The sequence below is a fragment of the Hippopotamus amphibius genome, chromosome 12 (assembly GCF_030028045.1).
Source record: "Hippopotamus amphibius kiboko isolate mHipAmp2 chromosome 12, mHipAmp2.hap2, whole genome shotgun sequence".
NCBI classification, from domain to species: domain Eukaryota; kingdom Metazoa; phylum Chordata; class Mammalia; order Artiodactyla; family Hippopotamidae; genus Hippopotamus; species Hippopotamus amphibius.
In genome coordinates, this window is record NC_080197.1 from 83,427,829 (window position 1) to 83,453,461 (window position 25,633).

General features: G+C 48.4%; 1 protein-coding gene and 1 long non-coding RNA gene across 2 annotated transcripts; one reads left to right on the forward strand and one right to left on the reverse strand.

Annotated features, from left to right (window-relative positions):
• Window positions 1–69: 69 nt before the first annotated feature.
• On the forward strand, window positions 70–11,701 carry LOC130833484 (uncharacterized). Its single transcript, XR_009048486.1, has 3 exons — window positions 70–135; window positions 400–536; window positions 11,645–11,701. It is a non-coding gene; the product is annotated as an uncharacterized LOC130833484 (long non-coding RNA).
• Window positions 6,653–25,633, reverse strand: COPZ1 (COPI coat complex subunit zeta 1). The gene is made up of 9 exons (XM_057703183.1): window positions 25,592–25,633; window positions 15,007–15,075; window positions 13,636–13,717; window positions 12,919–13,010; window positions 11,667–11,722; window positions 10,336–10,413; window positions 10,140–10,191; window positions 8,902–8,940; window positions 6,653–8,080 (listed from the first exon to the last, which is right to left on the reverse strand). The coding sequence occupies exons 1-9, from the start codon at window positions 25,607–25,609 to the stop codon at window positions 8,033–8,035; spliced, it is 534 nt and encodes a 177-aa protein (XP_057559166.1). The 5' UTR covers window positions 25,610–25,633; the 3' UTR covers window positions 6,653–8,032.

Genomic DNA, 25,633 nt, shown 5'->3' on the forward strand with positions numbered 1-25,633 from the left:
CCCCTCAAGGAACCGCACTCCCTCTAGCTGTTGCTCACGCCCTCTCCTCCTCTTTCAGCCGCTGGGAGGGGGAAATGCGGTGTGGTGGTGGTGGGAACTGAAGCAGACGAGGGGCTCTGAAGGGGTAAATAGGAGGTGAGGAATCTGAGGGGTAGGATGGGGTAAAGTAGGGAGAGAAAGGCAGATCGGAGAGGGAGACGAGCCCTGAGCCGAAGAGTGAAGGGGAAACTGAGGAGACGAAGGGGATGACAGAGAAAAAGGAAGGCTGAGGAGGAAAACTGAGGGGGGGGGGCGGTCTAAGGAGAAGAGGGGAGAGGCTGAAAAGAAAGGGCGTGTTTGAGGGGGCAAATGGGCAGAAGCGGGGATATCCAGGCACTGAGAGAGACTTTTCTTTTCCAGCCTCACTATCCAGACGGAATAAGAGATGGAAATTTCCTTTTCAGACAATGATTCTGAAAAGGGAGAGACTTGGAGGAGCAAACACGCAGAGAAGCGTGCAGCAGAGAGGGGAGAGGGGCGCAGGAAAGAACTAGAAGGTAATAGCACGAAAAGAGGGAGAGAGAAGGATGGAGTACTAATGGAGACGACAGAACTAAGTTTGGTTTTTATTTGGGGACGGGAAAGCGAGACAAGACTAATCCCCAGAGGAACTCTTGAGAACCACAGCTCCTCCTCCTCTCTGTGAAGACCCGTAGGCATCTGCCTGAGGACCAGTCAGACACCACCCCACCCCCACCCCGCCACCCTCAGCACCCCCAACCACCCCCACCCCCAGAGATGTTTTACTTCCTGGAGGCAGCAGTAGGCTCCCCTTCCCTACACCTCACTCCTCCTGCTTGCCCACCTCCCCAGTTAAATTTATGAGTTCAGGGCTGGCCTTCAGGAATTAGGAATATTTATGCTTCTTTGAGAGTGAGGTTTGGAAGGAGATAAATAAGGAGCCATGGGGGGGGGGGTGCAGCCGGGGGCTCCTACTTTTAGCATGGCCACTTTCCCAAGGCCCCCACCTGCCAATTCCCTCTCATCCTGAGCCAGAGAAGGGAGCACTGAGGGAGGTGGGGAATGGGTTTCAGATATCAGGAAGGGGCTTTGGCTATCCTGGAGAGCCCCTCAGAGGACTGCAGAGCTTTGCAGCAGAAAGGATTGAAGCCAGATGGGGGAGGAACTTTCCAACTCCGGGCATTCTTATAGCCGCTGGAGTGCAGTTACAGCATTTCTGCAGAAGGTACAGAGAAATGGGGAGAAGCCAGTTTCCCCTTTCCCCCCTAAACTCAGTTGCTGAGGAATAAGGGAAAGGAGCCAGGAAATTCAGAGGCAGGTTTCTCTGGCTTGTCACATCCCTCACAGGGAGAGGAAGATTCGAAATCCCCCACCCCCCACAGACCATAGCCTGGGTCGCTGGCAAAGGAGGCCAGGAATGTTGGGCTCAGGGCATCTCCTAGGAGTCTCAGCCCCCAACCTGTCCAAGCCAACTGCTGGCTAAGAATTAAAAACAGCCAGTTGTTCATGATACCCCTTGCCCTGGGCCTCCAGGAAATGAGGGAGGGAGAGAGGATCTGTCCTGTGGATCCACATGACTTCTCCAGACCTCAGTTCCAGGAGCCATATCTGTGACCCCCCCAGCGCGATCAGAGGGCTTGCTCTGGGCTTGGAGAGGTAGTGAACGAAGAGTGGGGTCCATGATATACAGGGACCTAAAGAGAACAGAGAGAGCTGGGGAAGAGCTGCCCCCTCCCTCCACATACACACACTGTGCCTCCCATCCACTGTGGCCTCAGCAAGGATGGCCATAGCGCGCGCGCGCGCGCACACACACACACACACACACACACACACCCAGACTGCTGCCTGGAGTGGGAGAAGGGAGGCAGAGAAAGGTCTAGACTGGCCCTTTAAGAGCCACTTAGGGTCAGAAAGCCTGGGCTACAGAGAGGGGAAGGAGCTGATGTCAGAAGACGGATGGGCAGCAAGATGGGGATTGATGCTAATGGGGGAGTTAAAGCTAAGTACCCAGACACTCAGAGGGCAGAACTGCAGATCTGTCTTCCTTATGCTCACCCCCTCCCCAAACCAGGGCTGTAAATCTGCCTTCTCAATTGGGGGAAGGGGGAGAGAAGGAAAAAAAAAAAGAGAGAGAAAGAGATGCTCACTTCTCCCTTTTCCTGTTTTTTTCCTTACCCTGTGCAAATCCCCGCCCCCCCCCCCATTCTTTTGTCCTCTCCCAATCTCTCCGCCCAACCCATGAACGCTTCCCACTCAAATTTCCAATTTTTGGCTTTCCATGGAGAACTGAGGGAATGGTTTCAGCTTGCAGATGAGTTTAAAAAGAAACCACAAGGTCTCCCTCATCAGCCTCTGGATCGGAATGGGTTGGTGGGATTGTGAGGAGAGACTGGTAGACAGGAAGCTCCCAGTTGCCTCAGTTTCTCTTCCTTCCATCCTCTTTTCACGTGGAGGTAACTCGAGCAGCCTTCTCCTGGGAGAGTAGGGTGAAGGCGGGAAACAGGATGTTGGGTGCCAGGAGCTGGAAGGGGTGCAGCTTCAGAGTTGAGTTTGTGGAAGCCTCTGACACATTGAGATGCTGGAGGGGCTAGTGGGCCTCCAAGGGCAGCTAGGGAAGCTGCAGGAGCTGTCCACTGAAAGATATATGGTCTGGTTTCTCGGAAACTCCTGGATCATACCGTTCCCTCTTCTTGAGCACACACCCTGCCTGCTGAGTAGAGACAATTTCGGGCCAATAGTCTATTTACTGTAAAGGCAGGGTCCAGCTGCTCCTCATCCTCTCAGGAGGCAGGAGGAAGGCCTTCTCAGAGGGCCTGGAGCTAGTAACCCTTGGGGAATTCCATTTCTTCCTTTGCTTCCAGGTGACATGATATCTTCCATCTTTCAGGACCCACAATCACCTTGATCTCCCTCTTTATTGGCAGTCAGGGCTTGTTCTGGAGAAGTCCCTTTAGATTAGGGGAAGTTCCTCTCCATCTCGTTTAGTCTGTTGCTGGGCTAAACCTGAACTCCTTTCTAGTCCTGAAAATAATTGGCACCTGGTTGCTGCCTGGTTTCCAAATCTTCGCCAGTATCCATAAAAGAATGACCCTAAGACATCAATCTCATCTCGTCCCTCCTCCCAGGTTTTCCTTCAGAGGCCTAAAATCACCTTGAGGACATCCTCTCGGTTTCCTCAGTCTTCAGGGACAAAGGAGAGAGCAAGGTTAGAGTGAGAAAATGGGGAGGGGTGGGGGGAGGCGAAGGTTGTGAGCAAAAGCCTTTGGAACCCAGGCTTCCCGCCTCCCAGCATCTGGCCAAGCACTCCCTCCCATCCAGGGAGGTCAGCCATTGCCCTCAGCCCTGATCTCAGGCTGCTTCTCTATCCTGGTGATAAATCCTGTCTTTGTCTCCCCTCCAACCCAGGCTCCAGGCGGCTGGGGGTCAGAGGCTGGGGGAGGGGTCCGTGCAGAGGAGGGAGAGATACAAGGAGAGCGGGAGGAGAAGAGGGACAGGAGCAGCTGGTGAACATGCATGGGGGTGGGCAGTGCGGGGGTGGGGCCTCTGGATGCTACAGATCCTGACTGCACATTCCAGCAGGCCTGCATTCCAAGTGAAAAAGATGGGATTCCTTGGAATCCTGGAAATACCTTGGGGATGGCCCCTGGAGCATCAGGAATACTGGGGGAGGGGTATGGGGTGCCTGAAGGAAGGAGGCTGCTGAAAGAAACGGGAGCATATCATGGGGGTCATCTCTATCCCCACCAGATACTCCTCCACGCCTGTGCCCTGCACGCAAGCGCATAGACAGACAGACACACATGCGCGTACACACAAGATTTATGGCCCAGAGCGTTAGTTAGGGGGTCCAGGAGGGCCAGCCTGCCCTTTGCCTGGCCCGTCCCCAGCTGCCTTCTCTTGCTGTGACTTTCCCGTCCCCATCTCTCCATTCTTTCTCTGTGCTCCCAGCCTTGCTCTCTTTGTGTGGGTTTCTCTTACTCTCCCAGTTTGCTTTGCTGGCTAGTTCTGCTAACCCTCAGCTTCTGCCCTCTTTGTCTCTCAGTCACTTTTTCTCTCCCCATCTTCCTGTCCCACTCCTCCCACCTCTCCTACTTCCTTGGACCCTCCATCTGCCTGTCCTGCCTCTGCTGCTCTTCAGCCCAGCCATCCTCTACCCCACTGCCACTCCAGAGCTCTCTGTCTGGCCTGGGGGGACAGTCAGATTGCCAAGAGGGATGGGAAGGAGAAATGAGTGACTCTGAATGAGTCTCTGCTTTGATGAGAGGTCTGGGATCATACTGTGTTATGACATGGGAAGGATGGAGGTGGGGGAGGCCAGGTGACCGGGAGACAAGTTCAACAAATTGAGGAGGGTGAAATGGGAGGGAAGAGAGATTGATAGAGAAAAGACACAGAAGGGCAAACACTAAAGAGAGAAGGGTAAGGACTAAGGGTTCCCTTTAAGTGTGTGTTTTGGGTCAGTCTGAAGGGGAGGAGCTGAGGGGCATCTACTGAGTCATACGGAGCCACAGATCCAGAGACAAGATCTGGAGACTCAGCCAGAGAAACAAAGATGCACCAGGCAGCCACGAGCTCTCTTGCCTACCTGGGAAGGTCTCACAGACCTCCTTCTCTGCAGACAGTCTTGGAGAGCTAGTTCCCTCTCCACTCACCTCCTCCTCCCCTACCCCCTCCCTGCCCCACCAGTGAGAATGACATCAGCTCTGGCTGCCACTGTCGTCAACCCTGCTGATGTACTCTCCCATGGGTGAAACAGAGGCCAATCACCTCTGCCCCACCCATTCATTCTCCAGTCCAGGAGCTGGGACTTACACAAGCCCAGCACCCCAGGGTGGGAGTGGGAGGAGGCTGTACCAGGAAGGTCTCTGCAGGACATGGTGGAAAAAAAGGGGGGGGGGAGGGCATGGGCACCAGGGGGGAGAGAAACTGGAGGGAGGTACTGGCGAAGAGGGGTTGCAGCACTAAATCACCCTGTGGGGGGGCTCCCTCTGCCTGAGCTCAGTGGGGTGGGGAAAGGATAGACATTTGGGGAGGAGGGAGAGAAGAATAGGGAATCGCCACATCTGGCAGGCAGGTGTCTGGCACTATTCAGGCTGTAGTCACTTTCCCAGCCAAAGAGGAGGAAGGGGGAGAGGGGAGGAAGGGTTCCCAGGATCCCCTGGGGAAGAGGGAAAGGCTCACAAACAGAGACAGAGGCCCAGAATCAGAACGAGACCAAGGGAGGGAGACAGACGCTACTCCCCAGTGTCCGCTTCAGTCAGTGCTGGGGATGGGTTTGCTCATAGTCCTGCAAGAAGATTGTTGGCCAGTGGACTGGGTAGGCCAGGGAACGACAGTTCCATTCCTAGTGGGAAACAGAGAAGGCAGGAAAGGTTCAAACCAGGCCAAGCTGGGGAAACAAGCTCAGAGAATTCCAAGTTTGAGAACGGGACAGAACACCCCTCTTCACAGCATCATTGATCGGCAGCCACCCCCTCTCAAACTGACATGCGCCCCGCCACGCCCCCAGCAGGGTCAATGCTGGGTGACAAGTAGGAAGATTAGGATGGTAATCTTAATTACTCAACACTGCTTTTCCCCCAGCCCAGGTGGGCAAAGACAAAAATCCCTAGCTCTCATCCAGTCCCCTGTACTCCAACTCTCAATGCAGGACTGCAGCATGCTATACCCAAGCATCTTTCTTTTTCTCTCTGCTGAGGGGGACCCCAGGCCCGGGTGCCCCACAGTTGCTGAGCTGAATTGCTAGGTTCTCAGAGAGCAGACAAGACTGGACAGCTCTCTGTTTCACGCCTTGTTGCTGAAGAGGCTTCCCCCTCCGGTTACCTTCTTTCCCTCATCCTTTCCCATCTGAAGTCCTAATGCAGCCTCTCTCGTGCCTAATCCCGGAATTACAGGCAGTAGAGGTGACTGAGGAGACCCTTCAAAGTGCAGTGCAGAGAAGGGCTCCCCACACTCCCCCCCTCCTTCAAATCCTGCAGAGGAAGGGGGAAAGAACACCAAAGCATTCTCCTGTCACCGCGGCAACCATAAAACCCCCAGCTAAATCCATCTTGTGAGCTCACCGCCCCATTAAGATGCAGGGCCAGGCTCTGCGCCAGCCCAGCCACATTCATCTGTGCGAATAAAGGTGGAGGAGGGGGAGGGGAGCAGGCTCTGGAGGGACGGGGAAATGGCGAGGAGAGGTTATTTACACCACCGTCCTGACCTTCTGGAGCAGCGCTGGCTCCGATAAATAACCCGCTCAGCGCCATTTCGGAGCGGGAGAGGGAGGTGCAGGAAGGGAGCCGGGGCTGCAGGCGAGCCCCCACGCAGGTGCGCGTCTCCGGGTTACTAATGGCTGAGGCGGGAGCAGGCAGCTGGCTTTGGGGGGGGTGGGGGAGCACTCAGTTCCCTGGGACTCCCACTGAGAACATACCATCCCCACCCCACCCCTGGCGCCAACTTCCAGGCGAGTGGACGGAGAGATGCCAAGGAGGCAAACAGCCCCGTAAATTAGGGATGGGGGGGTGGGGGGGTAGAATACTGGGGAGTCTCTGAGGTAGGAGGGAAGAACTATTATAAGACGGGGAGCGAGGAGGGGGGTGTTTAGAGGAACAGGAGCAGCTGCCAAGAAGAGAGGAAGAGGAACAGAAACATCACACAAAGGCAGTTTGGAAAAAGAAATGTTTTATTCCTCCTTGCACAAAACAGTATATGAAGGTGGCTATCATCCTGACTCCATATACATCTCTTACACAGAAATGCCCCCTCAAAGATGCCCAGTCATCCACCCCACTGCAGTCTTAGAGAACTGGCAGTTAGTGGGTGGGGCAGAACGCTAAGTCTCAGGAAGGTTTCTTGAGACATTTTTGTGGGAAGTTTTAGGTTAAGGGGAGAGATGAGACCCAACAGTGGGTGTTCCATCTACTTCTTCCTGGGGAAATCCAAATCCCAAAGGTTTTCTGAAGAAAGGCATCTCTCTCAGCGAGCTAGGAAGGCGACGCACCCAGACCTACTGCCTGGATGTAAGGCTCAGGGAGAGAGAGGACAGGGTTAAGCAGCAGAGACCACAGGCCCAAGGCAGAGGAGTGAAATGCATGCGGGGGAGAGAACGGGACTGAGAGAGCCCAGAGGCCCGAGTCATAAATCTCACCCTGTCCCCAGTTCTGAGCAGAAACTCTTCTTCCCAAGACTAGAATGGAGTTTTAGTTCAGGGACTGGCTTTGCTCCAGGGCACAGAGAGGACAAGCCAGGCAAAGATCCCATGGGTAGTGAAGGTGGAGACTTAAGGTATCCAACCAAGAGACCAACACTCCCACAAGGAACACTCACAGACCACAGCAGTTTTGAAGCTGTAATCCAGGATCAGGGTAAAAAACGCAGCTGTGTCTGAAATACAGAATTTTATAGGCCCTCTCCAATAAAATTTAAATCACTGCTTCTTCCACTCTGTCCCCTGCCTATGAGCTGTTCCCAATCTTTTTTCCAAGGCTAGAGGCCTGGGCAGTAAGAAGGAATGAGAGAAAATACCAAGGCCAGCAGCAGAGCTGTGGCGGAGACTTGATATGCCTCTCCCCACCCCCACTCGTTTTATAGAAAAGAATTCTCTCTCTCTCTCCCCTTGCTGGACATATGGGCTGTTGGGATGAAGGCCGGGTAAAGGCAAAGGGAGGAAAACACTCGGCACATTCTTTCTCCTGCTTTGATCTGAAGTATAGCTGCAGCAAAGGGCACAGAAGTGGAGAAGACAATATGGGCGACAGGAGACCATGGGAGCATAATCCAGTTGAGAAAGAAACAGGGTGCTTCCCCTGCCCTGTGTCCAAATCTGCTGAGAGCTTTACTCCCAGAACTCCAAAAAAGAGTGAGAAGGAACAGGAAGCGTATATGGGTATTGGGGCGGTGGGGGGTGGCAACCACAGACAGGATGGAGATTTAAGGATCCCTGTGATCCTGGAGATGACCCTGAGAGCATCAGTTGGGGAGCTGGATGAGAAGTCACAGCAGACGTGGATTTTTTTAGGAGGTGAGGAGCCAGGAAGTGGGGTCTTCACCGAAGGAGTGACCACTTGATCTGTTCTTTGGCTGACTGCAGCACCTGCAGGGACAAGGGTGGCATTGAGGGGCTTGCCGGGGGGCAGAGCGGGGGTGGGGATGGGGCTCTCCTTCCCCTCACTTGCCTTCCCTGTCCTTATAAGATTGGCAAATAGGAAATCCCCAAGGGTAGAGGGATGGGAGGAAGCTCTCTAAGGCCCTAGAGGACTGTCAGTTTGGGAAATTCCAAAAAAATTCAAGTCCACTGAGGGGGGTGAAGAGAGAAGAGGTATACCTGGGAGGAAAAGAAAAAAAAACTGGGGGTTACTGGACACATGTTAAAGGCCGGGGTGGGGGGTAGTTTTACCACATCCAGATGGACTTCTTGGTGAGAATTCCAAGTGGGCAGAAAACAGAATCCCTCCCTGGCCCCCACCCCCACATCAGGTAGACAATCTATCTGCAAAGTAGCAAGATGGATCTGCAAAACCTGCATATTCTAGAATACGCACTTCCAGCTTAGTCCGCATTTGAATAATAAGAGAAAGAGAGAGAGTGTGTATGTGCACGCACACAGACCATCTGCTTAAGGCAAGCCTCTGCTGGGGAATAAATCACTGAATGAGGCAGCAGGCAGGGAGGGTCTGAAGGGTACAGAGCAAGGCTGACAGTCCCTGCTCATAGGAAACTGGGATAGGAGTTGGGGTGGGGTAAGGAGTGGTGGGCTATATGGGCTGCAGTTCTCTAGACTAAGAGGGGGCCAAAGAAGACGTGTCTTCCGCCTCCAGTCTCCTGAATTCAGGCTCGGTGGGCTGGGGTGGAATACTATGCTAGCCTCTTTAGTGACCCAGTCCATCTGGAGAGGAAGAAAGAAGAAAGTCATACCTGAGACACGGTCTGCTCCGTAAGGGGGACATCTTCTCCCTACGGCACAGAGAGACAAGCATTCAGCATGGAAGAAAGCTGGAGTAAGACCTGATTGAGGTTGGGCAATGGAGAAGGAAGAGGTGGTCCTTTAAACTGAAGCAAAGGGCACATGCCCTAACCTTCTCAGTCCCTCCTAGGGACTAACTACAGCCACAATTTTACTTGGCCAGAGGGACTGTGTGCAAAATAGGGTCGTTTCATCCATCTTCTGTTTTAAGGCAGAAGGACTTCTTAAAAGATTTATTCCATTCCAGGTAATCAGCAGGTTATCTAATCCTCAACTTGGGGGTGGGAGACTTGATTCCCTAGTCAGAGAAGACCTTCCCTGAATATCAATATCACTAGGGAGAGGATGAGGGGGAGCCCAGGGTAGTTTAATGGATCCTGCAAGGCCTGATGGGTAACGACAGCATGTTAATTTGAAGAAATAAACTGCTGCAACAGCAGCCTGAGAAGGAGAAGGAGGGAGTTGGTGAAAGAGGGGGGGGACCTTCTCTCTTGCCACATAGAGACATATGTTAGAGGAGAAGATTAAACTATGCAAATGGAGCCCATGGCAGTTAAGGGAGAAGATTTCCCATTACCCAGCACTGTCAGCCTTCACTCTGTGGAGGTCAGAGCTGGGACATTCTGTGAATGGGGAGACTGGCTTTGCTCAGGCATCTCTGTACCCCCACAATTTGCTGGTGGGCTCTCTCTGCACCCAGCAGACTTGGAGCTTTCTATGGTTAACTCAGAGGCCTCTTTCTGGTATCACTAGCACCAAAGAGGACAGAGGTTCTGGCAAATAAGTACTTCCTGATGGAGAGGTATTGTTCTCAGTTCTATAAGACTTCAAAAGACACGGAAGACGTTCCTCTGCCTCAGGAGATTGGGATTCATCCCCACAGGAAGAAGCCAACCTCAAATTCCTTTATCATTTCAGAACCATCAATATTAAAGTTCCCTTTGTTTCATCTTTGATTTAATAAGTATGTATTAAATGTCCACTCTGTGCAGACTGTATGAGATGCTAGGTACCAGGTTAGGGGCAGAAATACATTCCTGCTGCTTTCCTTCTTTGAGACTATGAGAATTTGAAAGGGAAGGAGACAGTTACGTGTATTCTACCAGCCCTACAATCCTTAGATCATTTACCAGTTCTGGCCCTGAAGGGTGAGTAGTTCAGGGATGTAGGAGGGCATAGTCCTGCTTACCCTTAATGCCACCCGGTGTACCACTTGTTGGGGATCGCTCTCTAGGATCACCCTGAAAAGACGAAGAGAATCATTGTTCACTCTATCCTGAAGGACCAACTTACTGTGGGGAAACTGGTCCCTCAGTCCCCTTGCCTTAGGACAGGCGCGGTGGCCCCACCCCTTACCCCAGATCCAGGGAGGTCAGAGCACTCACCCTCCATCTACGATTTCATCCACAGCCAAGAAAAGCCCCTCCATGTTCTCCAGCAGAGCTCGCTTTTCTACGTTTTTCCTGAGTCCCCAAGAGAAGAGAAAACCCAGCCTGGGTGTGAAAGGGATCCTAGGACATTGTCTGAGTTGGAGAGCCTAAACTAGACCAATATATGTCTCCACTAACCATAAAGAGAATAAGGAACTTTCTGGCTAACCCATCCTAACCCCTTCCTAAGTCCTATTTGCTGAGGGAGGATCAGGGATGCCAGGAAAGAGATTCAAAATATACATACAGTCAATTTCTGACTATTCAAGGGCTGATTTCCAGAGCTATTGTTTCTTTCCTACCTGCCAGGATGCTGCTCACAACATTGCTCATGAACGCTGACATCAGTGGGTGGAAAAAAGGAAACACACAGAGCTAAAACTCAATCTGCAGGGGGCAGGAGGTGAGGAGGGGCTGAGTGCAAACTCTATTTGCACTCAAGCTCTCACAAGCCTTCTAAGCCTCTCTCTGCTCCCCCCACCTCCCTCCCCAGCTCTGCTCAGGCCTTGCAAAGAAGCCCAGCTAGGGGGCTGGGAACCGCCAGGGCCCAGCATCCACCAGCCTTAGATCCGGTGGTTGGTGCATATGGTCAGTCACATCCGTCAGTCTGACTCTTTCACTAGATTACCGAGATGAAGTCTATTCATTCACCTGGCTAAGAAATAAATCATCCCCTTCCTGAGGAAATCTGAGCCATTCACCCTGCTGATTTTGTGGGGCTGAGAGTGCCTGCTGTTCTGCTCGGTCCAGACGGCTGTCTGTAGTGGGTTCACTTGGGAGCCCTGGATGTTTTCAGGAAAAGTATCTTATATCTCTTCTATTGCCCATCTGCATGGCGGGGAGGCAGATGGGGAGGACAGGGTAAAAGGCACATTCTTCCTGTTCTCTAGAAGGAAAAACTAAGCTGGACGTGAAAAACTGGGAGTGCTGCCTCCATTCCCAGGATGCTGATGTTGCATCTGGGACATTCTCCTATGCTTGCCCTTTCTCTACCTCGAATGTAAAGAATGGTGCTTGGAACTCTGATAGAGCCACTGGGGGATGCGAGAGTAGACAGAGGCAAAGATTCTGCTCCCTCCCTTTTCTCAGGAGAATTATTCCACAGGTGTAACAGTAACACATTCTCCCATCCAGTCCTCCTCATCAGTGCAAATTACTCTGAAATAATAGCCCAACATCTCAAGGTAAATCAACTCCCTGGCGCCTCTGCTGATCCCCCACAAATCCCTGGGCCTGAGGACTAGTGACTTTCTCTCCCAAACAGATGTCAAGAATGGCCTGCTCACCTCAGCATCTGGCTCAATGAGTCGAAAAGGCAGTTCAGAACAGCCATGAGCATCAGCTGTTTGGAGACAGAAGAAGCAGAAGGATAAGGTTCAAGGCCCTGAAAGCTGCTATTTGAAAACAAAACCCTCTAACTCATTAAGCATCAAAAGACATAGGCTTTCACAAAGGACCAACAGCATAAGGTGGAAGTGAGAATAAAACAGGAAGAGGACCTGTGGTTTCTCACAGAAATAAATTCTGCTTCATGACCCCCTAATTTTAGGTCTCTCTTTGACCAGACTGTTCAAACAGAACTTCCCTGTCACAGTCTTCTGCATGTCTTTACCAAATGTATATGTGTTACCCTATGTCTTAGGTAGAAAAATCATTAACCAAGCAATAGCCGAGGTCAGAGAATTATCAAAAGAGCATGGACTTTGGAATCAGACAGATCTGGGCTTAAACCCCAGCTGAACCATTTCTAGATGTGTGATCCTGGGAAAGTTATCAGTTTGAACCACATGAAACTGCCACTTTTGTAGTCCAACAGGGGTCAAATATACGTAATTTCATATGGTTCCTTAAGGTTTAGTTTCCTCATCTATAAAACAAGGGCATTACTGTCCAAAACTCATAGAAGTGCTGTAAGGTTTTAATAACAATGTATTCTACAAAGCACTTATGGCAGTAAGAACTTAGTAAGAGTTGGTTCTCTCAGACTTTGACTTTTGCCTCAATTTATGTGGGGGCTTATTTTTACTTGTCTACTCTTCTAGAAGTTGCAACCTGAGGTAAACAGCTTTTCCAGGTTAGGACAATACCCACAGTCCAGGTTAGGACAATACCCACAGTCTTCAGAGAGCCACTCAGAACGTATGGCTTCAACATGACTCAGAATGTAGCCTAACTGACCCAAGCTCAGTCAGATGTGGACCCTTCACTGCAGGAGTAAGCATCCCCGAAACCCTGACCACACCTCAGAAATCCATCTTAAAAACAACTATCCAGGGAAGGCCATTGATATTACATGTTAATATGTATCAAAACATAGATGGTGTGTCCTACAGGGACACAGAGAGAAATCTGGGAAAGCTCCCATTCTATGTTGATTCAGTTGCTGGGCCAAGTTTGTGAGGCCGACAGGGATCTCCGACAACTTCATCAGCCAGTCAGACGCCAATGCAGCAGTCCTAGGGCCCAGAACCAGTCACAAGGTCCTGCCGGTGGTTCAGGAGGTAAGAGCAGACAGCAAAGAGGGGTGGGGATTCTCACCTCATTTTCATAGGAGCTGCCGATCACATAGAAATAGAGATCGATACTGCTTTTGTAAACCACTGTCAGGCCTTCCAAGAGGGCAATTTCACCTGGGTGGCGGGAGGGGGGAACAAAGGTGCACACAGTGGGTGGCCTGAGATATGGAAGTAGGATAGAGGGAGTTACCATGAACTGGTATCCAGCTATGTGGGGCTTAGGTGAGGCAGGTCTTAATGACCCCCAAAGACTGAAGCTGACCTGCTTTTTCTTTTTGGGTGGTAGCAGAAGCCAAGTGTAAACTTGGGGGAGTCTAAGTATCTTCTCCTCTAACCGCCCCTCCCCACCACTACCCTTATTTCCCCCCTTGTATATGAGACAGGATACTAGTCGATCCTTCGGAGGTGAAAATGCAGAGCGGTCACCTTTACAGACTTCCATTTACCTGCCCTAATGGATGCGGTACAATAAGCAGAGCTGCAGTTAAATTTGTCAAGGGAGGCTCATAAATCCAGGGACTAGACAGGTAGCTAACAGCCAACCTTCTAGCACGGTATTCCCGCGTGAGGTACACTCACCTCCCCATTACATTTCTGAAGAGTTTATTATATGAGGGGAGGAGGAAAAAAAGAGAAAAAGGAGGCAGAGTCATTTTATCCTTTCTCCACAGTCCCGCCACCACCCCCTTCCTGCCATGGCTCCCCCACCACAGGGAGTAGTGAAAGGAAAACAACCTACTGTCAGTCCGATGGGTCTTGTTGAAAATGTTCTTCTCAAAGGCCTTTTGCTCCTTGACACTGGGGTAGGTGTCGTCATAGTACTGGTTAGAGGGAAAGGAGACGGGTTGGGTCGTTAGAGCTGGGAACCCAGAATGATTAGTGACTGTTTTGCTCTGGACCTTGGATTTCTCTCCTTCAAGGCGTGGGGTGAGGGCAAAATATTGACACAAAGAAGGGAGAACCATAGAGGCAGGGAATGGGCAGTGAGTAATCAGATACAAAACAAATTTTGTAGGGCCCCTACTATAAGCCACCCCACCTCACGGTTCTCAGACTGTAAGGGTAAGAGGCCTGGAAGCCCTGTGATGAGGCTCCGCCCCACCTGCATTCTTGGGCAGCAACCCTGAGGCTATTCCCAGCAGCCACCCCAGGTCAGGGAGCACTGCTAGAGAACACAAAAGGCAGCAGGCCCTCACTCACTGTGTGAAGCTGAGGGATGGGGAAAGGCTGCAAAAACCTCCTCTAAAGAAGGGCAAGCCCTGCCTATGCTCTCCGCTCTCTCCTATCTTAGCTTCCTTTCCAGCAAACTAAAAGAAGCGGGAGGCAAGCTAGCACACTGCGGAGCCCACTCCCAAGCTTTCCCTGGCACGGGGGTGAAGATACAGGCTGCTAAATAGCTCTGCTCTTCAGGGGCTAATCCGTCGCAGTCAGCTGAAGGCCTATGACAGGTCTGGCATTTAGTAACTGGATAACTGTTTCAAAAGGTGTCCTGCATAGTTACATCCAATTACAGGGAGGAACAGCTGGTGAATTCTAAACTAATCTCTACCTGCTGATTGATTTATGCTATGCTCGCCCGGAATTAATACACCAGGGACAGAAAAAATTTCTCCAGGAGGGGGAGAATATGGAGGGAGAGGAGAGGGATGTCCTCTCCTCTCTTTCAATAGATCCAAAGTTAGAAACATCACACTGGGGAACTCAGGAGGTAACCAGCTTGATGGTGACTGCAGACCTAGGACTGGAACCCTGGAACTGCAAGAGAATTCCCTGGAAAAACCCAGGCAGGACGACGAGGTTAGAAGGGCAAGGGACAGGAGTGATGGCAGGCAGGCTGCTTGGCACACCTAGGCACTGCTTTGTTCAGAAACCAAGGTTCCGAAGCTTTTCCCTGTTCTTATGTTGATGACAAAGTCTAAGGGTGGCAAGCAGGGAAGCAGGGCCACTAAGACACAGGAGTAGTCTAGGTTTTATCTGGAGCAGTCAGAGGCAGATGGAAGAATTCTCAAAATTATGTGTGGGTGACTATGAGTTAATAGGGTCAGTCTCAAGATTCAAAGCTCAGAAAAAGTCTGTCTTGCTCCTAAACTTATCTGAAAGGGAATCTCACCTTGGCAAAAAGTCGATCTCCATCATTGTCCAGAATCAGGATAGCTTTGACAGTATACAGGGAAGGTTCCTGAAGAGATATGAACATACCTTCAGTCCTGAAGACTCTTGCCACCATTAGCAAACCAGATACCTTCCCCCTGGTCCCACTGGGGCTGCAAGAGGATGCAGAGGTACCTCTGTATGTCCCCTATCCCAAGCTGGTTAGATTCTGACATTTCCTACTGAGAATGACCACATGGTAAATGAACTAAATTGAGGGAGGACACAGTTCAACAAAGGACCTGAAGCAATTTCTATGAGCCAGACTCACAGAGGGCTTAATCAAGGTAGGTTATGCTGTTATTTCCAAATACTATGCTACAGTTATTTTCCAAATCACTGTCCCTCCCTGGTCTCCCACACACAAGCGTATACAGAATGTGACCAGATTAATTAATAGGCACTGCACGAGGCTACTTGAAAATAGGGTTGAATGCCCTAGTGTATCTGGAAGTTTCTGCAGTCCCAATGCAGTAGCAATGCAGAGGCATAAAGAAAGCCTTCCCTAAACCACCCACACACTGAGCAGAGGGAAACGAGCATGCATGCGTGCACAGACACACCAGTTCTGAATGCAGCCCAGTGAGACATCCATCTTCCAAGACTTCCCCTAAGATCCAAACTCCTCTACTATACCCAGACCACCACCACTTAACTTGCCAAGACAAAAACCAATCTGAATTTGTGGTAATTAAGAAGCCGTAAGAAGAGGCTCCATCTAAGAAACACTCTGGCACCTAGAGATAAGGAACAGGAGAGGCGTGTTGTCTCACAACCAAGAATCAACCTCTGAGGAAACCGGCTCTCATAATGAAATCAGGGACTTCCGTGGCAGTCCAGTGGGTAAGACTCCACACTTCCAGTGCAGAGGGTGGGGGTTTGATCCCTGGTGGGGGAACTAATATTCTGCATACCATGTGGCATGGCCATGGCCAGAAAGGAAGGGAGGAAGGAAGGAAGGAAGGAAGGAAGGAAGAGAGGAAGAAAGAAGGAAAGAAAGAAATCAGTCTCAGCCTTAACGGTTACACTCAAAGCATATCACTTTGCAAAAGCTCCTCCACTCCTGCAACTTCCAGGGAACCAGCTAACAGAAAAGGAAGAAGAGGAAGGGAAGGGAGGCAGTGGTATGTGTATGGAAGGTGTCTGCAGGCCCACATTCCTTGACCTTCTAATCAATGTTACTTACCATGGATATCCTTCTCCTGTGCCATGAGACAAGGCCATTGCTTTGCTACCTCCATTTCCTGGCCCTACTTAGGAAACCCACAGCCCTCATAGGGCCAAACATATCCTCCAAGTGTATGTTTAACAAAGACCCAAAGGTGAGGAGGAAAGAATCGCTGCCAAGGATCTGCAGAGTCTACAAAGGTAAACTATCTTGTGAGGCTCCAAGAGGCGTACGGTTCCACGCAAAGAACCAACCCAATCTCAAGTTGTTGAGAATGAGAGCAAAGAGAAGCCAGTGTTTTGAGACTGGGGAGATGAAGAATGTAAGCTTTCCCCACTGGGATTCTTGAGGACAGAATTTTTTGTTTTGTTCACTGATTTGTGACAAGTGTCCAGAACAATGCCTGATACATCTAAACTCTCAATATTTATTGAATGACTATCTCATTCAATGAAATGAAGTTTGAGAGTAAAGTAAAAATTTATTGATGCAATAAGCATCTAGTGGGTTCTCTTATAATTAGACTTCCACGTATAGGTAGATTTTTTGGTGTGGCCATTTTGTGTGATATTACTACCAAGTCATCCTCCTCTGACAGACACTCCTTAAAGATGCCCACGCTCTACACATCACTCTCTGGAATACTCTCAAACTAAAGGACTCTGCCTAGCAGAAGGAAGTCCTCCAGAGTCTAATCTAAAAGGTCACAAATAAGGCAGCTTTCCTAACTCCTAATTCCCCACAGAAAGATCTTCCCATAAAGCAGGCTCAATTCTATAGCAACTTGGATCCTCGCTTCACCAACAGAAAGACACTCATGGGAATGAGTTTCCTTAATAGAGGAAAAGAAGTCCGTAAGGAAGAAAGTTTAGAAGAAATTATTTTTCCCACAAACTTTTCCCTGGAAATCTCTGGCTCTGTTCTGCTAACCGCATTCACAGCAATTTACAGAGCTTCCCAAAAGTTTAAACCGGGCATTGGTCTGGCACAGGTAACTCGCGCTTGCAGCCACAGAGTCCGGCACCTCTAGAAAGAATGGGATCCCAAAGCAAAGAAAAGCCCTTATGGCCACCAGCCAACAAGGAGAGTCAGAAAGTCCTCTGTGGCCAACAGGGTGAGAGAGTGCCTAAAACAACTGGCAAAGGGAGAGACAGATTCCCAGGTCCTGCTCCCGGCTCTTTTCACTGGCTTCCTAGAAGACACTATCAAGGAAACCCCCAAAATAGAAACATGGATCTTCCAGGGAAGGATAAAAGACAGGAAAAGGCAGGCAAGGAGAAGGCCAGATGTGACCGTAAGTATGAAAGGGGTAAGATGGCATTAGAGAAAAGGCTGGTCATTTCAAACTTCCAAACGAATGACCACACTAAATAAAGCTGAGAACTTAGGCAAGAGCTTAAATGCTGCTTAATTCACCACTCTGCTACAGCCAGAACTGACAGCTTCTCCTTTACTTCTCCTGCCACCTCCTGACTGCAGCTGGTTCCACTTCAGCCTGGGGCCTTTACTTCTCAGGAGTGGGGAGGGCCTGGAGTTCCTCTCATATCATAAAACCAGCCAGTTTAAAGGGCCCAGAAGCCATTACTGATAATGTAATTTCATTTTAAGTTTTTTGCAAAGGGCAAGTTTATAACTCCCAGCTATTGAGAAACGGGCTTCCTGGACAGTGGACTAGGCTTGACCTTGTAACACATTAAATGCTGATTATTGAGAAAGACCCTACAAGTTTAGGTCCACGTTCAAAGGATTTAAAAGGTCTATTCTTCCCTCCCACTCACAAATGGGTAGCTGCTAGAAAGCTTTCGAGACAAAGTTCTGTGATGCACTGACTTTCAGAGAGCCACAGCCTGAGTGTATAACAGAACTTCACCTCAAATGCTAATGGTGCCTGGAAATGATGTGTAGGCAGATTGGTTTGTGGGAGCTTGGGTGGCTCAGATAGATTTTCATGTCCGTTTTCATTATCAAGAAAACTAGACTGGACTCCTCAGGAGAGCTGAAACAACACTGAACAAGTAAGGAGCCTGCTGCAAACAAGTCTTTGATCTCAATCAGGGGCTTCTGAAGCCTGGTGAAAAACATCAACATCTTCCGGTACGCCCACCCCAGCACACAGAGGACTAGAAGGGAAGAGTCATTCCTAGTGCTGCCCCCTGTGGGCCTTCGGATGACCTGCAGCTTCCTCAGGACTACAGTCATTAACAAAAATATTAAAAAGGCCGCTCCAGAGAAAAGCTCTCTATTTGTGCGTCTTGTAAGCCAAACTAGAAGAGATGGGCCCTGAAAAAGCACTGAATTAAGTCTATTCACAATGTATACAGTAAGAGGATGCTCTAGGGTAAGATTATGATATGCCACCAGAAGAGGACGAGAGTAGTGTCTGGAGCAGGTAGACAGGATATTTGGGGGCTATGACTAATTATTTTATTTGATCCTTTTTGGGGGAGGGAGGCAGAGGAAGGGAGCCAAGAAGCCTTTGTGAAGTTAGAGGATGCTATCCACAAAGCTGAAAGGACACAAGTAAAAATCTGGTTGAGATTCCTAGAAAGTTCTTCATTCCCCTCTTGTAAAGAAATATTTATGGCCATGCCAAAAAGTAGTACCCTGGCTTAGCAATAGGTCTCCATCAACTAGAAACAAAATGCTCATCCCTCAACCCTATTTATAAAATAAAATCAAGACAGTAAAAACTAGGAGAAATTTCAAAATACCACTCCCAGCTCCACATGGCTAAACAGGTATTTTGCTCCCTGATTCTGTGCCAATTTCTTTAAAATGAAGAGCTCTTCTGAGATTGAGGACTCCAATTTGCCAGCCACAAGCCTAGGGACTTCAGATGAGAAGAAAAGAAGAATTAGCCAAAGGTTTTGCCAGAGAAGGGCAGTTTTCACATACTACCCAAGGGTTTGCTTAGAATCAAGCAGCACAGCTCAGGAAAGAACAGGAGCCACAGGTACCATAGAACATTACCCATGTGACCTGAGACCAAATATTGGTTATTAACAGGAAATTGAACACAAGTCTTAGGAAGGAAGAACTGATGGCAGGAAGAGCCACCTAGAAAGAATCTTTCTATCTGATACAGATACGAAACATGAAAGTGCGGTCATCAGAAGTCTGTCACTGCAATACAAAACGTCTCTAAACTCCTAAAATATTTTATTATAGTCTGCACCAGCCATTAACTCAAGTTCTACCTTTCTTTGGGACTCAGCTTTCTCACTGGCGAAATGAGAGGCCTGAGCTAGAGCAGTTAAGGTTAATAATTTTTCTGAGTTACAGCAGACCCCCTTTAATAAGCTGATGAAATCTATGGACCTTGTTACCAGAAAAATACACATTCACAAATTTTTATGATTTCAAGGAGTTTATAGACCTAGGTTTAGAATTAAATGAGATTCTCTCTTAAGACAAAAAGATGGTGTGGGGAGGGGAGGGAAAAAGGGGGAAATGAGTGATACTTGTGTAAATCACCCCCCTCCTCTGCCACGCACTGAATAATGACTTCAATAAATATGTGTGTGGCCTTCATAAATTAATAAATGATTGAGAAAACTAACACAGCCAGTAGGGGGAGCTAAGGTCAGCACCACACCCCTCCAGCTTTCAGTAGTAAATTTGGTGGCTATGAGACAGGCAGGACAAAGATAACCAGGCCCCAAGCTCTTCAGGAATGCAAAGGCTCAGGTCCTTTCTTAAAATTCTGAAATCCCCTCTGCTAGAGCATTTTTTTGCCCAGGAGTAACACAGTCCCTAATTCTTCAACTATCCTGGAAATGAAAGAATTACAGAAATCAGGGACAAAGCAAGGAGCACTGCTGGGATGTACTGAACAAGCAGAAATCAGAGTACTCCATACCTGAGGCCTGAGAGCAACATTAGAACTTCCTGCCTGCCCAGTTTGATCATCCAAGAGCCCTCATCTAAATATCACACAGCAGGGGCTTCCCTGGTGGCTTCGTGGTTAAGAATCCGCCTGCCAATGCAGGGGACACGGTTCGAACCCTGGTCCAGCAAGATCCCACATGCCACGGAACAACTAAGCCCATGCGTCACAACTACTGAGCCTGCACTCTAGAGCCCATGAGCCACAACTACTGAGCCCACGTGCCACAACTACTGAAGCCTGCGCACCTAGAGCCAGTGCTCTGCAACAAGAGAAGCCACCACAGAGAAGCCCACGCACCACAACGAAGAGTAGCCCGAGCTCTCCAAAACTACAGAAAGCCAGTGCAGAACAACAAAGACCCAACGCAGCCAATAAATTTAAATTAATTTTAAAAATAAACAGATATCATGCAGCAAAGAGAAAAATCAAATGAGGATGGATCTATTTCTGATGAGTCCTTGGTCATGATTTGTATCATAATTTATTCCCCACCCCACCCCCATCTGCTCCTGAAAACAAAAAGCTAGTCTCTGAAAGACTGAATTGACAGCCTCTGTGTTCATCTTTCAGTCTCCCTGCTCCCCCAGATCAACCCCCAGGGCAGAATTGCTATCCTCTCCCCTAGTTTCAGCCTCCCTCTAAAAACTACACAAGTAATAGAAAAGGAATTGGAGAAAATTGGTAGACATTGCTATCCAGGCCAACTGGCTGTGGATGGGGCTATCTGCCTTAATAGCGGGAAAATTAAAAAGCCAAATAAAGAGACCTAGGGGACTTCCCTGGCGGTCCAGTGGTTGAGGCTTCGCCTTCCAATGCAGAAGGTGCAGGTTCGATCCCTGGTCGGGGAGCTAGGATCCCAAGTGCCTCTCGGCCAAAAAAACCAAAACATAAAACACAAGCAATATTGTAACAAATACAATAAAACTTTAAAAATGGTCCACATAAAATAAGCAGAATTAGCCTTCATCTGCAGCACGTAAGACTTAGGTTACACAAGAGGAAAGACTTCCAGGAGAGATGCGGGTAGTCAAACGCCAGGAGGGGTGACACAGGCTAGGGAATCTAACGACAGGAGAACTCCCCTAATAATCTGATCTGAGGGAAAGCCTATTCTGTGCAGAATCAGCAGAGACAGAATGTGAGAGAGCCACTGCCAGTACAGATATCTTATATAATGTGCATGAACTCAACCTCCCAATCCATCTTCATCAGCTGCCCATGGGCACTCTGCCTTCCATCTTCCTAATTACTCTAGCATAAGTGGGTAGGAAGGCACTAATTCTTTACCCCTGTTCCATCCTTTATTGCTTCTCTAGTTCCCCTTTCCATAACTAGTTTTCTTGTCAGTATCCTGACTCTAACCAAGTCGCACTGATGGAGTAAAGTAAAAAACAGTAGCAAATACCTATCTGAAAAAAGACCCTAAATCTGCCACCAGGCTCCCTCAAATATCTGGATAATTGCATTCATCCTCTGCCTCCCAGGGAAGACCTGGCTTCTCAAGGGTCTGGCTTTCTTCACATGGAGGCCCCCTCCTCCTCATCTGACCGTGTGACAGCTCCCCTAGACCTCTGATATAATTTATACCTTGCCAGGGACCAACTCTTTCCCACCACTGTGAAGGAGAGGGAAAAATATATATATAAATACGTCGGAAATCTATAACGAGGTCTTCTTGGAGGGCAAGACATAGGGAGAGTTAGAAGCAGCGTCAATTGCTCTTTGGGGGTTTTAGTTCAAGCTGAGGTCTGCTTCCAGCAATCAACCATTAAAACAAGCCGGCCAGAGTAACAGCACAGTTTATTCTGATCATTTAATTTGAAGTGTCAATAAATTAAACTTCAATCAATTAAACTAGGTGTGCAATAACCCAGATGGACACCCCGACACCAACATAATCACAATAAAAATTTTTATGGCTGCCAGGGACCTCACCGGGGGCAGTGCTGGCACTGCTCTCGCCCTAGCTGAGAAATATATCTCCACAGTGCAGGAACGAGGAGATTGCTTCTCCTAACGAAATAGAGGGGCCAGGCACCAGCAAGGACGCAGCTGGGAGAGGGGCACAGGGGACTGCCAGGAACGAGATGGGAGTGCTTTGGGGGCTTAATGTAATTGATACCTTTGCCCAGAGCAGGGGGAGGGGGCATTTAGGCCAAGTACCTCTACTGTTAGTGCCAAAAGAATTTAACAAAAGCCCCATTAAGATGATTCAGGAAGCGAAGGCCACAGAGCAGCATCAACCTTTAAGAGTCACTGATGTATTCTGCATAGTTTCTTCCTCCATATATACGCATACTCTTGTGCACTCTGGATGCCCTGATTTTTAAATGAGGCTTAGAATTCAGGATCTGGTCATTGTTTTAGGATAGAAATTTATTAAGGGGAGCGAAAGAATAGAATTAAGAAGCCTAGTGCGTAAAGCACTGGAAAAGCACTCAGAAAGTGAATCCAGAGAGAATTAGGAAAAATGAAACCTATGAGGAAAGATTTAAGGATCTAGACTGCTAGAGTAATTCAGTTTTGAGGAAAAAAGGGTAAAGGGGGGAAAGGAGGAAGGGAATAAGTCATTATCTTTAAGATTCCATAGGTTATTAATGGAGAATGGTGACCTGCAGAGATCCCTCTTCATTCACAACTAAGAGAGAACCAACAGAAAACAGCAGGAAAGAGGAAGCTGAGTCCAAAGATGCAGGCTGGAAGCATTACCATCAAGCACTGGGAATGGAAGGAGATGAAAGGGTCTCTGCTTAGAGAGAGACCTTAAAAAGATCAGACAAATCTGCTTGAAAGGTAGGGCTGGATTACTTAATTCAAGAAAGAAACATCACCCATTCATTGTAAAGTACCTAAAAGGAGGGAACCTACTGGTATTTAGAAATTCCCATAACCAGATCAAATTTCAAATGATGGTTCTTGTCCCCCTCTAGCTAAGTCTTCTCTTTCTGAATATCCTATGGCTATGTGTCTTGTAGGGGTGATGACAGAAGAATATGCTTTGATCAGATTTCCCCAGAGGGCCAGTCAAATCAGAAAACAGAAATGTAAGAGGAGGAAGCCTAAAGGAACTTTAGAAGGTGTCTGCCCTCTCTAAGGAGTGGTTTGTTAAATACTATCCGGGTACAGTAAACTCTTCAGCTCAGCAGGGAGCTAAGGTAAAATCCAGGGAATTCCTTATATTTTTCATAATGAAGATGGTGACCTAAGAATTAGGGGATGCTGCTGAACAGACAGAGGAGGGGATGAGATAAAAAGGAACAGTGAGGAAGGGTGATACTGAATCAGATGGAGCTAAATTTTGTAGACCAGTATGTGAGGGTAGTGAGAAGAGAAATAAATCTTGTAAGTACCACATGATTCTCAACCAGGGTTCCTCATCTGAACCACTGAATACTGAAAATTATTTAAATACTATTTTGTCACTTCTCCCAAGGATAGTACAAAACTAGTGTCACTGTGTATACAGAAAAGCGGATTCATTACAATCAATGATGCCTTAGGGCACTGGGGCTTAGTTCGCCCCTGGAACTTCAGTTCAAAAGGGCTGGAACGGTGAGAAAGGTACATAAATTCTTAATTGGGGGCCCAAAATATATTGAAAATAGTAAACAACACACACACAAAAAATGTTGGGAAGAGCTGACAGAGAAAGGAAAATACTTATTTAATATCCTAAGAACTCTGGTGACCAGGATAAGAACTGATACCTGTTGGTACTTTGTCCCCAACAAAAGCTTTATATAATTGATAGCACGAAGTACAATTTGGCATATTGAAGAGGCGGAAAGCCCATGATGAGATAACATCAGAGAGACACTTGGTCTGGGAGGATAAGGAGTCAAAAATGAATCCTAGTTTTGATTGTGCTTCCTTGAGGAAGCCCTTTTCCCCAAACCTTTGTTTCCCCTTACCCCATCGCACAGGTTACTCATGACAAAGAATCAGTAAGGTTTCTAAAGCAAACTTCAAGGGTACCTGACCAGATCAGCAAGGATCTGTGAATGCAGCGTCTTAGGTATAGATTAACATGGATATAAGGAAGAAGTGTGTTGAAACAGACTTCACTGAGGAAGCAGAGACAAGAACTGAGGTAAGAGAAAACGTGAGAGACTTTCACATATAACTCCCTCAGCTCACCACTACACACAGATCCCTTGTTAAAAGGGCCCCTCAAGGATCATCTCCCTCACTCCTTTACCTCTTAAGCAGGCTCCCTTCTAAACAGATCTAGGGAGCAGTCTAAAAATTTCTTAAACTTCCAAGAAAACTACTTCCCTAGAATTTATCCTAGGTTGTTAACTAGTTAAATGGTTAAGTTAACTGGTTAACTGCTTGGTACAGAAAATATCTTTAATAAGATTTTAAATTTTAAAGCTTTCTACCTAGACTTAATGAACCCATATGACAGGAAGGAATTAGCCCTATCTTTGCCATTTTGAAAGACAGGAATTGAAACCTGTTATTCTCTTTTTTTTTTTTCTTTCTCTTATGGGATCTTCCTGGAGCAGGGATCGAACCCGTGTTCCCTGCATTGGCAGGCGGATTCTTAACCACTGAGCCACCTAGGAAGCCCCCTGTTATTCTCTTTTACCTGATGAGGATCTGGATGTGTACATGTGAAGAGCTGAAGGAAAAAAAAAATACGGCAAAAAAGATGCCGAGTTCAACTCAATTAAGGAAGGAGCTGGGATGTTAACGTATATATTGAAAGAAGGCGCGGGGGGAGGGGGCATTTTTGAGAGAAATGCTCTGGTTCAGTTCTGAAGGAGTATTTTATTTTTTTGAACGAGAGAAAAGGTGTCTTTAGCACAAAATTCTCATACAACCAGAGGAATCGCTGGCATCCCAGACCCTGCAATAAGAATTCCCAAAGTTTAAATGAAGAGGGAAAAGGAGAACAGAATAAGGAGTCTGGAAAAATATTCCACGATCCATGCTGACTCTATGAGGTATTTCAGAGCTCTGATGGAATACTGATTCCTTATGATGACAAATCTACACAGCAGGAAATCGAAGACGAAAATAGGTTTTTTTTGAAGGCATATAACACGGAATTATCAACGGAGAGTCACCCTGTGACAACTATTAGGAGGAGCCTGTGATGACAAACACCTGCACTCTATTCTTAACACCTGAGGAGAGTTTGGAGGTTGGGGAAACTCGAATCAGGATATCATCCACAATGTTCATAATCACAGGAAATCTGAAAGACCCCAACCCAGTAAGCTTATGATCCTATGTGTCCTAAGGACTCCATGTGCTCCCTTCAACTTTCCACTGACTCTGCCCTCTCCCCGGCAGAGCTTCCTACTCTAAACCGAGGCTTTCGCTCCCACACTAGGCCACACGCTTACTCCAGGGACCTGAAGAATGTTCGGACCCCGAGGATTACCCGGAACTCCCCTCTACCCCCTCCCACTCAGGCTGAACCCCGACTCCCGGCCCCTCTGGACAACGCAGCATCTCGGCTGCCCCTCCAGCTCCTACCAAAATCAGCGCCTCCATCTTGCCCCGCAGCTGGTGCCGACG